Source organism: Columba livia, chromosome 1 (genome assembly GCF_036013475.1).
Source record: "Columba livia isolate bColLiv1 breed racing homer chromosome 1, bColLiv1.pat.W.v2, whole genome shotgun sequence".
Classification (NCBI taxonomy): domain Eukaryota; kingdom Metazoa; phylum Chordata; class Aves; order Columbiformes; family Columbidae; genus Columba; species Columba livia.
The window spans coordinates 102,953,861-102,970,175 of record NC_088602.1 but is presented as its reverse complement, the minus strand read 5'-3'; the positions used below and the strand labels follow the sequence as shown (position 1 = coordinate 102,970,175).

General features: G+C 39.9%; 1 protein-coding gene across 30 annotated transcripts in view; it reads right to left on the bottom strand.

Moving 5' to 3' along the window:
• The window catches only part of DMD (dystrophin), a 1,272,535-nt gene that overhangs the window by 27,639 nt on the left and 1,228,581 nt on the right, over positions 1–16,315 (bottom strand). For 22 of the 30 annotated variants that reach the window (XM_065049958.1, XM_065049956.1, XM_065049964.1 and 19 more), the window contains 5 exons: positions 12,993–13,129; positions 12,170–12,208; positions 7,487–7,552; positions 6,127–6,192; positions 3,487–3,645 (listed from right to left, as the gene is read on the bottom strand). In XM_065049958.1, coding sequence (XP_064906030.1) covers positions 3,487–3,645; positions 6,127–6,192; positions 7,487–7,552; positions 12,170–12,208; positions 12,993–13,129 — 467 coding nt within the window. The remainder of the gene's footprint in view (positions 1–3,486; positions 3,646–6,126; positions 6,193–7,486; positions 7,553–12,169; positions 12,209–12,992; positions 13,130–16,315) is intronic. The other 8 variants (XM_065049950.1, XM_065049972.1, XM_065049976.1 and 5 more) reach the window with 3 other exon arrangements.

Genomic DNA, 16,315 nt, shown 5'->3' with positions numbered 1-16,315 from the left:
GAGAGCTAAGTCTTCATTGTCAAAAATTATCAGAAAAACAAAAGCTGGTCAACACAGGCAGGAAAAAAATGACTATTTATCTAGCACTGGTAACCACCCAGCCACGTGCCTTCCCAGCTCTGAGAAGAAATGTTTCCTCATATCCAATCTAAACCTCCCCTGGTGCAACTTGAGGCCATTTCCTCTTGTCGTATCGCTTGCCACTTGGGAGAAGAGACCAACACCCTCCATGCTACAACCTCCTTTCAGGTAGTTGTAGACAGCAACAAGGTCTCCCCTCAGCCTCCTTTTCTCCAGGCTAAACAGCCCCAGTTCCCTCAGCTGCTCCTCATCAGACTTGTGCTCCAGACCCTTCACGAGCTTCGGTCAACCTTCTCTGAACTCCCTCCAGCACCTCAATGTCTTTCTTGTAGTCAGTGGCCCAAAACTGAACTCAGGATTCGAGGTAGGGCCCCAGCAGCAACAAGTAGAGGGCACAATCACTTCCCTAGTGCTGCTGGCCACACTATTCCTGATACAAGCCAGGATGCTGTTGGCCTTTTTGGCTACCTGGGCACACTGCTGGCTCCTGTTCAGCTGGCTGTCAACCAACACCCCCAAACATGATGAACAGTTCAGGTGATTTAAGGCTGGGCTGAGGACTAAGCAGTCACAACGTGATTTGCATCACGTTCAGCTCATTTCCAAGCAATAGTTTCACCGAGTCTTCATGCTGTGGCAATAAACAACATTTACTCCGAGGGCATTTTTCGGATCAGCATGGGAAGGAATATGTGCTCACCCACTGGAACAGGGCTCACACAAGGAATTAGATCCCAGGTTGTTGATTACTTTTGGCAACAGACAAAAAAGGTTTGCACAAACTCAAAGGAGAAAAATACTAGAAAATAGAAATCTGAAAACCAGTCTTGTCCCTTTAAAGGCAAATAAGTTACATGAAGGGTTCCTGACTGATCCTGTCTGAATGGCTTATTTTTCTAAACAGGAATCAGTGTTTCCTCCAAAATATCATAGTTATCTGGCCATGACAAGCTATCAGGACAAGAACTTGTTCGGTTTTCAACATCCACCTCACATTTTAAGTACTAGTTATTTATAGCAGTTTGCAGAGACAAAAGTCATGATTTTGTCATCATCAGTGAAAATCACAGCAGTGTGACCTCCACACTGTCCTACATAAACAGACCATTGCGTCCCTGCTGCATGGAGACCTGAAGCATACACAAAAGGTGAGGCGGCTTGCGGTGGCATCCCATCCCTGACTGAGCCTCTAGCCATACAAATGAGAAAACAGCAGGCTATAATCAACATTATTGTCTACAGCAATTGTTTAATCCAGGATTGGCAGACTTCAAAATAAGCATTTTTGACGTCTAATTCCTGACAGAGATCTTTTAACATGTTATTCCTCACTAGTAGTTATTAAATAATGCTCATACTGAAATTTAAAGCCTAGGCCCCCTCCACTCCCCCAATTTTTTAGCCTCTTTAACTGTCTAATTCCAGCTTATACTAACGTTCATACACCACATTTCTAATCTAAATTGAGGCTGCTTTAAAAGCCATCCTCCTTTCTGGTGGGCACAGACAGAAAAGCATTATGATTTTTTTTCTTCTTCCTAGTGCTGTTTTAAAAAGCAACAACCATCCCCTGAAAACTAAGCTGTTTTACTATAATATCTGTATGGCACTAGTTACACAATAATTCTTAACTACCCAAGTCCTGTATGCAAAGCGTGATGGCTTATTTCAAAATACTGTTTTTCCTCCACTTTGGAAAGTACTTGGGCTTTATGTTCTATGTAATAGGAAGTCTGGGGTTTGTTGCAAACAAAATCTCCCTGCTGTTCAGAGAGCAAGGGCTTTGTTTACTACAGCTTTCTGTCTGAAACACGTTCCTCATCCTTTACGCCTATTGATCCCCTACATTCTCCCAAATCTTCCTGAAAAATATTGCGCTCTTGACACTTCCTCTTTATTTCTCACTCTCCAGTTTATTATCATTTATAAGTCTGTCAGACATAGTGCCAGCGTTTTTCATGCAAGCAGGAAACATCATCTCCAGCTGTTTTCTCTGCAGTTTGATCTTCAGCTTAACCTGGCCTAAAGATTTTGTAGTCTGAATGCAGAGAAGGTGCAATGCAACTGGAAACATGAGGGCATGAGAAAATGATGGTGGATTAAAAAAGTGACTCTTACAGTAAATGACACCTTTAATGAAAAAAGCATGTGTGAAACAAATTGTTAATTAAGTTAGCTGCTCTTACAGTGACAAGTCTACAGAAAAATAAAAACTGGCATTTATGGAGAACACAGGTTCTCTCCTTTTCCTAGCTGAAGCATATTACTTATAAAGAAAAACACTTCTGCAGAGGAGCAGCTGATGCACATCCAGAAGGATCCACAAAGCAGATAGAAATCTTCCTCCAATTCCAGGTGACAGAATAGCTTATTCCAGGCTTCTCCATGACAAAACCAACTTGACCTGTTCTGCAAGTCCAGTCTCTGCCCTTTGTAAATAAGTCCCAACCACAGTCTCATGGAGATGGTGGGGTGATGGAATCACTATAATTGATTAGTACCATCCAAAGAAGACTTATGCATGGAGAGAAGATCTATGACACTGACAACTCTTTCATTATTTTCTTAACATGCCTAAGGTAAATGATTATTGCATTAAATCTCAATGTAAACAAAGGTACCTAGCTCTTAAAGAAGCAAGAAAAATGTACATGAAAATGCCAATAGACTTTACCATAAAAGCTGTAGCTAGCAGAAGAGAAATATATATATATATACTTTTTTTTTTTTTTTTGGTAAGATCTAAATGTTTTCTATCTTACAGTCTAATTTTGGTAGTTCATGGTTGCAGTTACACATCTGCCAGGGTCAAGATCTACCAGTTTCTATGTTGGTGGCCCAAAACTCCAGAGTACCACAGAAAGAGAACTGCAGTGTTATGATGCTGCAAGAATCCAGCTGAGGCATAAGGTTATGATTAATGAAGACAACTTCAACTAAACTTGAAATTAAAAGAGGCAAAATATATTCAATATTGAAAGGCTAAAGAAATGGCAACAAATAACACCAAGCAGAAAGAGGACTCAAGTTTTAACCACCATGAAAGATCACATTTGTCTGAAAAAAATGCAACTTTACAACTTACTTTATCCCTCAACGTGCTATCAAAGTGAATTCCATCTAATTGTACAGCACAAATATTTAACAGATTCTTTACTTCAAATGACTTGAGGTAATTTCAAAACCTTATATATCTCAGTGGCCAACTTCTTTGACAAAAGCCTGTCTTTTCGAGAACTTCTGCCTGTCTTTTCCAGACAGCGCTGCAGATGTCTGCACACCCTTCCCTTTCATTACAGCAAAATAAAGTAACACTGGTGTGAAGCTCATTACTATCATGGAAATAAGGCAGAAGAGAAGGAAATAAGAAATCCGAGGGCTGCAGCAGCTGGCGGCGTAACCCACCTGTTCTCCTCCTCCAAGTCCGCGAGGATCCTCTCCAGTTCCCCTCTTTCCTCACTCTCCAGGGAAATCAGGATCTGGGCAGGGCTTCGGGGCTGGCTCAGGGGGGACTCCTGGTTCAGACTTTGGCAGTAGTGCTGGATTAACAAGTGTTCATCATCGCTGGAAAAGACAGGAGGATAAAACAGGCTGTTTCCTTCCTCATTTTTAACTTTGCAGTGAGTACAAGATGATTCACTTCCCATCTCTCACTGCTTACAGAGAGATTTGCTGAACTCTTCATCTCTAAGAGCAGAGCAATGTATTGTACCTTACAGCAAAATCTGCTGAACAGTTTCATTTATTCTCTTGATAATTTTCCTTCTCTATAGAGTCCACCACTCTTCCTCTCTGCTTTTCAGATACTTAAAGCCAAATTTTGCCACAGCCAACCACATTTTTCCTCTTTTGCCTAACTTCAGTTAGGAATTTGCTTGAGAAAAAAGGCCATCTTCTGCTACCTCATCTGTGTTGTGGAAGGGGCATTCAAAGGCAAAGCTTTTATTTGTACACCTACAAACTCTCCTTATGTAATAAAGGTGTCCTCTGTTTTTCTCTATGAAATTGTAAATGAGGTGAAATAAAAAAAAACAGACTTAATCTAATGAAATTATGCTATTTTTCACAGGTTTTTTTTTAGATTGTAATTACAAATGATGTACAATGTAAGAATACAAATATATTTTATGTAATACATATGATCTCTATTTCTGTTTCCCCCTAAACTGTCCAGCATTTGAAACAGAAACATCTCTGGAAGAGAAAAGCGAATCCGGTTCTGAAGACCATGACCAGCTCCCAGTATTACATGGGTGTTTTAAGTGCTAAGGAGACGCATCCAGGCCCTAAGCGATGTAGCTGACACCAGGAGTAACCGTGAAAAACCACAGAAGGTTTTTCTTGACACCACAAGTCGAGCACAGAAAGAAATGACACTGCTGTTGGGAATCTTGTTTTTCTTCCCACCCTGCCTCCATTTATTGCTCTAACTGCAATTATAATCCAAATAATCCCAAACCCAGAAGAATGTCAACAAATAATACTTAAGCATAACTGCTTTGATTTTCCCACAATGTGTTATCTGGATCATATTTCTTCCAAGAAGCACAAATTTATCCTCATTTTAATAGTACAATCTCAGTAATAAACTGAACAGTCAGTGGTTAACTTATTAACTGAATCATATTAATACATCTTTTAATCAACCAAAGAATGTATTGACCAGTAAGAACCAAAGTGTAATACAAAAGATACTGCTTATGTATGATTTTTGACTAAGGACACTGAAATATTACAGTGAGGACAACATGAAATTCCATATACGATAACAAAACCGACAAACACCTGGAAACAAAGTTTCCATTAACTGCAGGAAAATACACTGACATTACATATGCATTAATTTTGATGTATCTTTTTAACTTTCGCCTTTTTGAACCAATATATTCAAACAATGTACTTAGTTGTACGGCGGGTTTACTTTCGAAGTTGGTAGGTAACAATCCTACCAAGTCAAAAGAGAAACTATTTCAAAACAAAGAAACAGCTTTTTTTGTTATCCAAGAATTGCATATTGTTATCCAATTGTTATTATAAAATAATAACAATTTGGAATCTGAAAGTGAATGAAAACCAGCCAGAGTACTGTGCTTTAACTGAATGCTACAAATCTAATAAAAAGATTCTGTACGAATTTTTTAAAAACCTACCCCTTAAGCAGTGGTAAGGATGAGATAATGTAGAACAATAAAAAACACTTTCAAAAAAGTTGAGAATTGAATCCTTTCATATTTGATTTAGAATCTATACTATGGCTTCTTCTACAATTAATTAACTAAGACCAAATTTTCAAGCATGACAATGATTTATGTGCTTCTGTCCTGTGTTCAGAAACTTTACTCACAGTCAACTTTCTAGTTCTAAGTCCTTCCATCCAGACAATAAAAAAAAGTCTAGAAAATACCAAGAATGGACCGTGTCCAAAAACCACAAAAAAGTCTCAGCATTAGATTGAACTACTTTTTTAAAAATTAAAACTTTTATTTATGACTTTAAAGTAGTACAATGAATGCTTGTCAGTGACCTGTCCAACTTAAAAAGTTTTCTGCTTCTGGTATTTCACGGTGAGGATGAGTCCCTCCTGCCTTACTCTTGCAATGTATTTCAGGTATTTGTAGACCAAAGATTTCTGTTTAGCCCTGCTAACTTTTGAATGACACTTTGCCTGCAACATTTTCTAGCTTACAGCAATTTCACCATGATGAAGTTTGCAGTACAGCTAGAAAGGTTATCTTTTTATCTCTGTCCTTAAAACACATCGGTAATATGTGAACTACTTGCTGAACAAATAATAACTTTTGGGAAGAAATTAGTAATTTTAATTTTGAAGGTATCAATCATCTGTTGTATAATTTTGGTTATAGATTATGGCTATAAGCCATAAATCTAGACGCTATGATAGAAAATGAACGAACATGAGTTCATCATTAAAATTGAACCAGATGTGTTATGTGGCCATGCAAATTCAGCACTACAGAATTTCATTACAAATTATTAACCTTCACAAGAAAACACATGTCAAAAATATTAAAACAGCCTACTTACATGCTCTCATTAGGTGAAATACTGTCATTTAGATAAGAACCATTGGTGTTCTCCATTTCTGCTAGCCTGTGGAAAAATAAACAAGACTCACTAAAACCAATGATGTTTTCCAGAAACGTTATTTGCTCTAACATTGCTGAAAAATTAAAGAGCATGATGTTTTTGATGAACTTGAAACTCAAATTAATTTACACTCACTGTTGATTACCAGAAGGTTTTGCAATAAGATAATGCAAATAATTGTTTACTTGTTACCATGACCTTACTAAACTCACTTCTAAGTTTTCAATCCTTTCTCTAAGGTTATATTCCACTCCTCATGATTAATTCCGCAATCAAAGGCAGGCCTTAAGATGCCAGGGGACTACACAAATTGCTGTGTACCTGGCAATGTCATCAGAACTGTAGTGATCAGTCATTTCTCATTGGTTTTCAACACTCAGCCCCTCCTAAACATCCTGTATAATTCAGACATACATCTCCTGATCAAGTGATTTTAGGAGGGAGAAAGAGGAGGCTGGAATAACTATTTTTCATTACCTCAACCCTTGCAAATTTACTTGCCTGGTGGAAAAACATTTTCATATTTGTGCAATTAACCCACTTTTTCATTCTTAAGAGCATTATGAAAGCTGACAAGTGAACTAAAGCAGTGACATACCACTATTTTAATCCTCCAAATCAAGGAGAAAGCCTGCTTGTGGTATTCTACGAGGTAAGTTACTTAACATTAAAATGACACTTGAGATCCACACAGAGATTGGGGGTTTCTGCTCTTCCGATTAGCATGATTACACCAGGGTCCATATTAAAAACAAAACCCTATGTAAGCCCATAGAATCATAGCATGGTTTGGGTTGGAAGAGACCTTTAAAGATCATCTAGTCCAACCCCCCTGCAATGAGCAGGGACATCTTCAACCAGATCAGGTTGCTCAGAGCTCCATCCAGCCTGGCCTGGGATGTCTTCAGGGATGGGGCATCTACCACCTCTCTGGGGCACCTGTGCTAATGTTTCACCACGCTCACTGTAAAACATTTCTTCCTTATTTATATCTGGTCTGAACCTACCCTCTCTTAGTTTAAAACCATTACCCCTTGTCCTGTTGCTACAGAGCCTATTTAAAGGTTAGTAACCCGAGGGCACAGCTCAACAAATACCCCAGAGGACCTAAAGTTCACTTCTGACCACACAGGTGATCCGGCATGCAAGTTAGTTGACAGGCTGGTTAACAGCAACAACAGACGATGATGCTCTATGTTTCTTTAAGAAGCACTCAGGTAGCAGCTAGTCTTTGGATTTTTTTTTTTTAAATGATTGTTTAGAGAAAGATCTGCCTAACATCCAGCTGGACTCATACCTGCTAGCATAATGTTCAATGCGTGAATGAGTATCATCATGTGAAAGCTGAGGGGACGAGGCAGGCCTATAAGGCAGAAAACACTGATTAATCACAAACAATACCCCTTCAAAAGTAAAAAGACACTTAGCTATGCCTACATCCTCACATCTCTATGCCTTATGCTTACGCTACGTTTGATAAACAGTAAATTACAACTCCAGGTGCTGTGTGTGCCTCCTCAAGCCATCGGTGCAATGCTTTGTGGTACCACACCGGGGATTTTGACCATTCTGGAATCCGGCTGTTGCAATGACTCTTCTTCACACCAATCCCCGAAGAACCCTTTTCCAAAGGATTTATAGAAGAGCTTCCGCCCCCGTTTTCCCTTCACACCTGCCTCTTTCGTCGGAAATTCTGTTTCACAGGCAGCCCTGTGCCGGCTGTGAAGGCCCTGCTGGGAACCTCTCCTCTGCCTCCCGCCCTGCTCCAGTGCCTGCTTCCAGCACATCCCACTTAAAAGAGCCCTGAAGGACTACTCCACGAGCAACTAGAAATAAATACAAGAAACATAAAATGTCTCAAATGAGCCTTTAATAACACACTGCAAAACCTGATGACTTCGCCTGGCATCTTTCCAGGGTTGTAAAGTGAACTGTAGATCAGTGTGTTATACAGGAAGACACTGTCAACTATTTTGGTTTTTCTGCACGACAAATCAGACGGTATAGGTCCTCTTCACTTTTTTTAATCGATCAAAACAATTCATAGGACTTTTCTAGTGAATTAGAATATTGTTTTTTACAGCCTCAACTCTGGAAAATGTCACCATTGAATTATATTGCCTATGCAGTTCAGTGAGCACCCTTTGCTGCCATGTGGGATTTTGCCAATCTACATGTATCAGGAGGTGCTGGAATAACAAAAAAATTATGCAGCTTCTCAAATTGTATGGCAATCTCGTATTTTAGCTAATTTCAACTTCTCTTTATTCCGTCTCCTCTGCCAACTCTCCTTTTGGAACTCCTGACTGAGGATGGAGTTTTAAATTGTTGGATACTACGGTTCAGGCTGGGTCTGCCCAGCAGGGATTGCACCACATTGCAGGAGCATATAAGTTTTGTACTTACTACTAATAAACCAAAACCATAATAATCTTGTGGTTTGTAATGCTCCTGTGTTAGGAGTTTCATAATCCTACAGTAAATCTACTAGACTGGTCATCCTCCCGTTTTCTTATCAGTCTGCAAATGGCTCTAGAAAATTAGGATCCTTTCAAATTCAGAGCTGTATGCTGAACAGATGAAATTAACAAACTTTAATGTCTCTTCTCGCAGAACAGCAGTGTTTTTCCTCTTTAAGACATTACACGCCAAGTATCACAAATTGCATTTGTTCTGAAATGAGCTTTGACCTTCACCTGTACTTTTACCCATCACATGTTCAAACATTACCACAGCACACTCAGTTCACAGAGTTTCTAAGTAGAGCAGAGATTTGTGTGGATGGGTAGCTGCTTCTCTGCAACTTGATATGCAACTTTTATGTAAGAACATCTACGCTGAAGAGACGGGAGGGGAAAAGGATGCAATTTATCTAGAGCGGTGGGTTATAGAGAATGGTAACAATGCTTTTCGGATAAATTGATGTTATTGTGATTTTTTTTATTTGCTTGACATACAGTAGATGTTAACCTGCTCTAAGGAAGTACTATCAATGAAGGAAGAGGTCTTGGTTTCTCAATGCACACACAAGTATTGCTGATAATACTCGTAGACTAGGAAATTTGTGCTAGAAGTAGCTTTAATTTCTAGCTGGATCATTTTCCTAGTCCCTCTTACCCTGGCATTGCACATGTATCTATATCAGTCCAAAGGAAAGGAACAGCACTTGGTTGGGACCAACTGGGCAATGAAGAGCTGTCTCTTTTGGCAGAAGTGCAAGGCAAAAGATGGGCCCTGACTGCATGATCACATACTTGCTGCCTTGAAACTAAGCCTCAACTTCAGAAGTGAACAAGGTGTGTAATATATATATCTATATATCTACGTATCTACATATCTATATATATATTTTAAAGACAACACAGTGTTGTGTAACTTGTTGAAGCTGATCCTGTTTCTTCATCAGCTGAAGGCAGGGGATAAGGCTGCATTTCCAGGTTTGTCTCCACTTCAGAACATACTGCAATGGAGATCCACCTCAAACAGCTTTTCAAAGTTTGCTTAAGAAAGCAAACCTGTTGAGAAGCACTGCAGCCCGTATGTTGTATTTAGCTGCTCAGAGGTACACTTCTGCCAGCATCTGAGCAAGCCTGAGAACGACTGTGCTGCATTGCAAGCTGTTGTGCAGACATACTCTTAGATGACCATCTCTGCCAGAGCTCCCTGTCCTTCCTTTCTGAGCACACACACTCAGCCCACCTAATCAGTTGGAGAAGTCAGTGACAAGGCTGAAAGACACAGCCAATATTTAGCCAAGATAACCATCCCTTTTACAAGGGCTCCACAGCTGCATTGCACAGGCTGGGGTCCACAGGAACAGCCTGGAGAATTCCAGTCGAGTGGTGACTGAGTGGCAAATGCCACCTCCAGCAACTCCCTGCACCCCCAAAGACCTGGCTGGCAGGACAAGGACACTTTTCTCACTGTTCAGCATTTCAGTTGATGCTTCTTGAAAGTGTAGAATCAAGTAAATTGTATTTGTGCCACTGACAGCCCAAGTAAAAAGACAGAAATTCTCATAAAAAGTGTGAGGTGTCCCTTTAATGCCTGGCAAGCAGAACACCTGTGCAAAATACTAGATAATAAGCAGTCAGAATCATTAACTTCTAGTAAAAAAGATAAATATATGTATTTAACAGTTCCACATGCATCACATGTAGATGTCAGGGTAGCACTAGTATTGCTGAATGCTGCCAAGTTATGCTCCTCTGGAGTACTTTGAAGATTACCAGAAAACTGGCATGAAAGCACTAAATAAAGGCACAATCTTAGAAAACAGGGAAGTTTTATAATAACCAGAATAAGAGGTTTGACTGGTGAAGCTAGAATAAGCCCTGTAGCTAAGAAGCAGCTTTAAACCTGGGTAGCTCAGTAACTTGTGTTGTAAGCCTGGTGGTCTAGCATGAAGGAAAGGAACAAAGTTCGCAGAACAAAATGAAGAGAAATTCTTTCCAGCCATTATCCATTTCTTAATTTTCTGCTTTCTTGTCTGACCAGACAAAAGGATTGTGCTCAGGAAGATACCTGAGTTGGTCTGACAGAAGCCGCAACCTCTCCATACAAATCCTGTCTCTCAGTATTTCTTGATTTTTTTTAAGTATTACATGCGAGTTAAATTCCCTGACACCAAACCTTCGGTGTGAAGCTATTGGTGTAGGCTCACCATGATGTTACTACTGCAAGTAATTAGAATCAAGCATGTTATGGCAGGGTAATTTCATGTTATGTCAGACACAGCAATGGCATCCCATATTATCCAAGCTTTCTTTAAACGTTACTTTTAACTTTGTAATTGTTCTACAGGGTAAGAAATCTAGATCCTCAGTTGAGTATATACTATAGTATGCTGCAATCGTCCCCAGGTGATGCATTTATGCACAGAAGTGCATCCTGAAGTTCAGAGTCCCTCTATTTCAGTCTGGCTCCAGTTTTTTGTGTTCTCTGTGGGTGAATCCTCAATCATATGAGGTTTGCAGTACTGGATGTGTTTCTTGGTTGCTTACATCTCCTGGGGGCAGAGCACTTCACTTGACTTCCCAACGTTTTGTGCTCCAAATGAAAATTATAAATCAATATTGCAATGTATACATTTCACTATTGTTTATTCTACCAAAAATTCAATAAATGTGCAACCCATATACATTTCACCATGTAGAAATATATAGAATGCTATATATTAGTTTCTCATTTGTTATCAATATGTGAATTAAAAATAATCCTTATTTAACATCATTCTAAAATAATCCATGTAACACTAGTAGTAGCAAATGACATAATGATAAGTATATATCTTTAGTTTATGCTGAGGGTATTACTTCAACAGTAAGACAATGGACGTGTAGGAGTGGTGCAGGAATGAAAATCCATTTCATAGCTGAAAAATCCTGCTTTTTTAACTTCTGAAAAAATGTGGTAAACATTTCGCCATTTCAACCTGCCTCCACAAACCTTACTGTATCTAAGAAATTGTAATAAAATATCCAGTGAGCTTTGGGTTAATTGGGGCACATGAGTGTGCAAATGTGCACGGTTGCACATAAAACCAAATTATAGCTTTATATACAAAACGATGTTATTCCTGAAACTGAATTCAATCCATCAGGTTCAACTTCTATCTTTCAAAAAAGCATTTAGCATACATTCAGAGGGATCACCACTTATTAAGAAACACAGGCTTTTAAATGACAAACTCTCATAAGCATTAGTAGGACAGCACCAAAATCCCTGTTAATTCAATGAAAATACATACTCCAGAAAGAGTATACAGTACACGATCCACGATTGCTGGGAATTCCTGCGTTTATCCCATTCTACTCGTTTGGGATCAAAACATTCCTTCAGAGAGTGCACCAAAGCAAATAATCATAAAGAAGGAAGGAAATGAAATTATGTAAAACTAAACAAAGAAACAAACAAAAAGTGAGGGAACGCAGCAGCAGCAGTAGCAGCAGCAGCAGCACACTTCAGCAAAAGTACTCACGCAGAATCTACTGGCCAGAAGTTGATCAGAGTAACAGGACTGCAAGACAAAAAATGAGGAGGTGAAGAGAGAGGCAGAAGAAAACTCAGCAGCAAAATAATTACAGAAAGGTTTAAAACAAAACAAAACAAAAAAAAATCACAACAACTGAAAAACAGAAATCCAACAGACCAACATGAATGACTCTGAAGAGCAACCAACGAAAAAGTGAGGAAAAAACTGAAATCTAAAATTAGAAAAGAGAAAGTGATAGAGCGAGAACAAGCTGCGTGCAATTGCCATTAAACAACTCATTAAACTTGTACAAAAAAACCAAAGGGAACTGGGTTAACTCACTGATTTCTCAATGTGCACCATTATTGGTTTTTTTTGCCATAAAGACATCAAAGCGATTTAATAAGACTAAATTTATAGGGTGAGAAAAGAAGAAATCAGCTATTGTGTTAGCAAGCTTCCCAACTTAATTAAAAAAAATAAAACCACAGAAAGATATCTCTTTGGAAGAAAATAAATTTTAATGAAGACATCATTAGTCTCCAAATTGCCATATCAAACTTGGAAGTTTATAAGGCTGTCAGTAAGATGGTAAGTATTTTTCTTTTATTAACTGAAGTTGAAGTTCCTGTTTAAGGACAGGTAAAAACAGATAAAGGCAATGGCAACTGGAACCCCAGCTTGTGTTTTCCTGCCAGCCGAGGTTAACAGAAATGAAAGAAATGAAGAGGCTTTATGCATTTAGGAAGTGAAGGGAGTTGGCACCAGCTGGGAAGCTCAAAGAGCATACCAAATGAATTGCTACTTAAGACACTCTAGAGCTACTCACGTTTCCATGTTGTCTCCCTCCAAGACAGTCTGCACTGGCAGGTAGCCCATTCGTGGGTGCTTTGCAAAATATCTTTTTGTTCGAAATTTGTTTTTTAGTACCTTGGCAAAGTCTCGGACATCTTCTCCTGAAGTTGTCTGAAAGCCACAAATCACAATGAAATCATCTTTCACAACATTATGACAGTTTTTCAATTGCCTCTTCCTTTGCTGGGTCACTTGGAAGAGCTGTGGCCACACCACGCAGAGCTGTCAACGGTTTGACCTCCAGAACTGCAAATTTTCTTTATTTATCACTGTCACCTTACAACGAATTGTACAGTAACACTGCTAGTGGGGAGGAAGGAGGAAAAAGGGAAGCTCCAAAAAACCCTGACAGGCTCATGTCTCATCTCAGGTGATTGAAAGAGGACAAGCAATAATTAGACCAGAATTTGTCATTTTTTCATCTGGCTTGGGGTGCTCTCTGCCTGCTTTTTGCTCAGCACTAAAATGGCTGTAACAAGTGTCCTGGTTTTGGCTGGGACAGAGTTAATTTTCTTCCCAGTAGCTGGTGTAGTGCTGTGTTTTGGATTTCTCATGAAAAGAATGTTGGTAATACACAGATGTTCTGGTTGCTGCTAAGCAATGTTTACACCAAGTCAAGGACTTTTCAGTGAGGAGGCTGGGGACGCACAAGAAGCTGGGAGGAGGCACCGCCAAGACAGCTGACCCAAACTGGCCAAAGGGATATTCCATAACATATGACATAATGCTCAATATGTAAACTGGGGAAAAGACAGCTGGATAACTGCTGCTCAGGAACTGGCTGGGTATCCGTTCAATGAGTCGTGAGCAACTGCATTGTGCATCGCTTGTTTTATATATTATTATTATCACCATTATTATAATTATGATTATTTTCTATCCTATTGAACTGTCTTTATCCTAACCCACGAGGTTGACCTTTTTTTTCTGGTTCTTTCCCTCATCCCACTGGTGAGGTGTGCAGGGGGGTGAATGGCTGCGTGGTGTTTAGCCGCCTGCCAGGTTAAATGACAATATGGAGGATAATACAACCTTGTGTCCAGTTAGCCGCTTCACTGGATGGATCCCGAGTCTTACCATATACTCATCATCTGTATCTCACGGACTTCCTAGTCTGTGAAAGTTAGACCCTTGCTCTCGGTACATTTTCTTTCCAGTTTCCCTTCTCAGCCTCCTCTGCTATTAATATTTCAATCAAAGACAGGCAAAAAGCAGGTGGGAGCAGCTGAAAGCTCTTAGATCAGTTATTTCTCCCTGTGCCTGTTTAATCTAAAGCTAGCAGGAATTTAAGATCAGTACCATGAGGAGAGTACAATTTGCACAAAGTTTTCTACTCCCTTGCTTGCAGTCAGCTTTCCTCGCTGCTGTAGAGACCAGCAGAGGAGCACAAAGTGGAATTAGTTTCCTGAAGACTAGGAAGAGCCAGGAAGAGTTCAAAGGATGTCTGCAGGGAAGATGCAAGGCTTCTTCTGAGCCTGTTTAAGAGCTGGGAGATTTTCCGAAGAATTTTAATGGAAGACTGTGGTTACCTTAGTCAGGCTGCACTCCCTTCTCCGCACCTCGCAGAGACACTCGACCCTGAAATATTGCTCTGCTACAGTAAATTAAGTTCTTCTTGACCCACATAATGATATTGCTTTTCCAGCATATCTACTTTGAAGGAAAGAAATGAGGGAAAAGTTAATCTTTCTGACATTTTTTAATGAGTTCTATGCCTTCTATTTAGAGAGGAAGGAGGTGCTGGGACCCATCAGTCAAGGCAGCCTTTACAGAGCTGCCGAAACACAGATGTATATATTTTTAACGATTGCCTGGGCAGAAAAATTAAGGATGCACCTGAGAAATGATCTGCACAAAGGCTGAAACACTTTAACAGAGAGGACAAAGATCCCTGTACTTATGACAACTACAAGCTTCGTGTAAAGCCGGAGAGAATTCAGCTTTCTTTCCAGTCAGTCTGCCTGGTAGGAAAATTCTGTGTGAGCAATGACTGGCAGAGAAGTGACACAGCAGAACATACAAGCCAGTACAGCAGCATCTGTATTTTCCAGAAACTGAGATAATTTTCAACAATATTAAGTATCACTTCCTCGGAAGTAAAGATATTTTGGGGAAAGGAGGTATTAAGTATGCCCAGACCACCCAGGGGACTCAGGAAAGTGGATTTACTGAGGTGGTCTCGCATGGCCCAGCAGGAGGGAATTCCCTCTGCCATCTGCAGTGCCTGCTAGGAAAGCTCCCAGCCAGGTTGGCATCAGGAGAGCACACAGAGCACATCAGCTGGGAAGAGAGAAAAACTCTTGCTATTTAGTCTCCATATAAATGGATTAAGCACAGCTTTCTGTCCACTTTGTTCGCTTGTGTAATTTACAGCCATTTATTCCTGCCTTGTCTGGTTTCAATATGAACGCTTTCCACTGCATTTGACTGTAATTTGGATTGAGTGTTTTCAGGTACAGAATCACAGAATCGACTGGGTTGGAAAAGACCTCAGAGATAATCGAGTCCAACCCTTGGTCCAACTCTAGTCCGTTTACTAGATCATGGCACTAAGTGCCATGTCCAATCTCAGTTTAAAAACCTCTAGGGACGGCGAGTCCACCATCTCCCTGGGCAGGCCATTCCAATGCCTGACCACTCTCTCTGTAAAGAATTTCTTTCTAATATCCAGCCTAAATTTCCCCTGGCAGAGTTTAAGCCCATGCCCCCTTGTCCTGTTGCTAACTGCCTGGGAGAAGAGACCAATCCCCACCTGGCTATAACTTCCCTTCAGGTAGTTATAGAGAGTGATGAGGTCACCTCTAAGCCTCCTCTTCTCCAGACTAAACAACCCCAGCTCCCTCAGCCTCTCCCCATAGGTCTTATGTTCAAGTCCCTTCACCAGTCGTGTACGATTAACAATAAAACATTCTTCACTTTAACGTTCCTGGGACTGTTACTCCACTTCGTTCTTCTGAACCTTCTGCACAAAAATCAAACACTAAAAAGGTGTGTTTGCACAGAAATATCCCGATCTAGCTGGTATCACAAGAATCCTAAGAAGAAAATATATCTTCTAGTGGCAACTAGAAGTACCAGATACCTCTCATGTGATCCAACTGCCATTTAAAAAATGTTCAAGGAGCACAAGAAAGGCAAAGAAAATCTGATTATTATGTGGACAAGATGATACACTGAGGCTATTTGCAGCCAAACTTCCTGATTTACTCCACAGATGCTTTTTACACATGATTTTTAGAGTAAATCCAAACCAAAATTCTCAACAGAACTAGTTTTTGAGGAAGAAACAATGGAGTT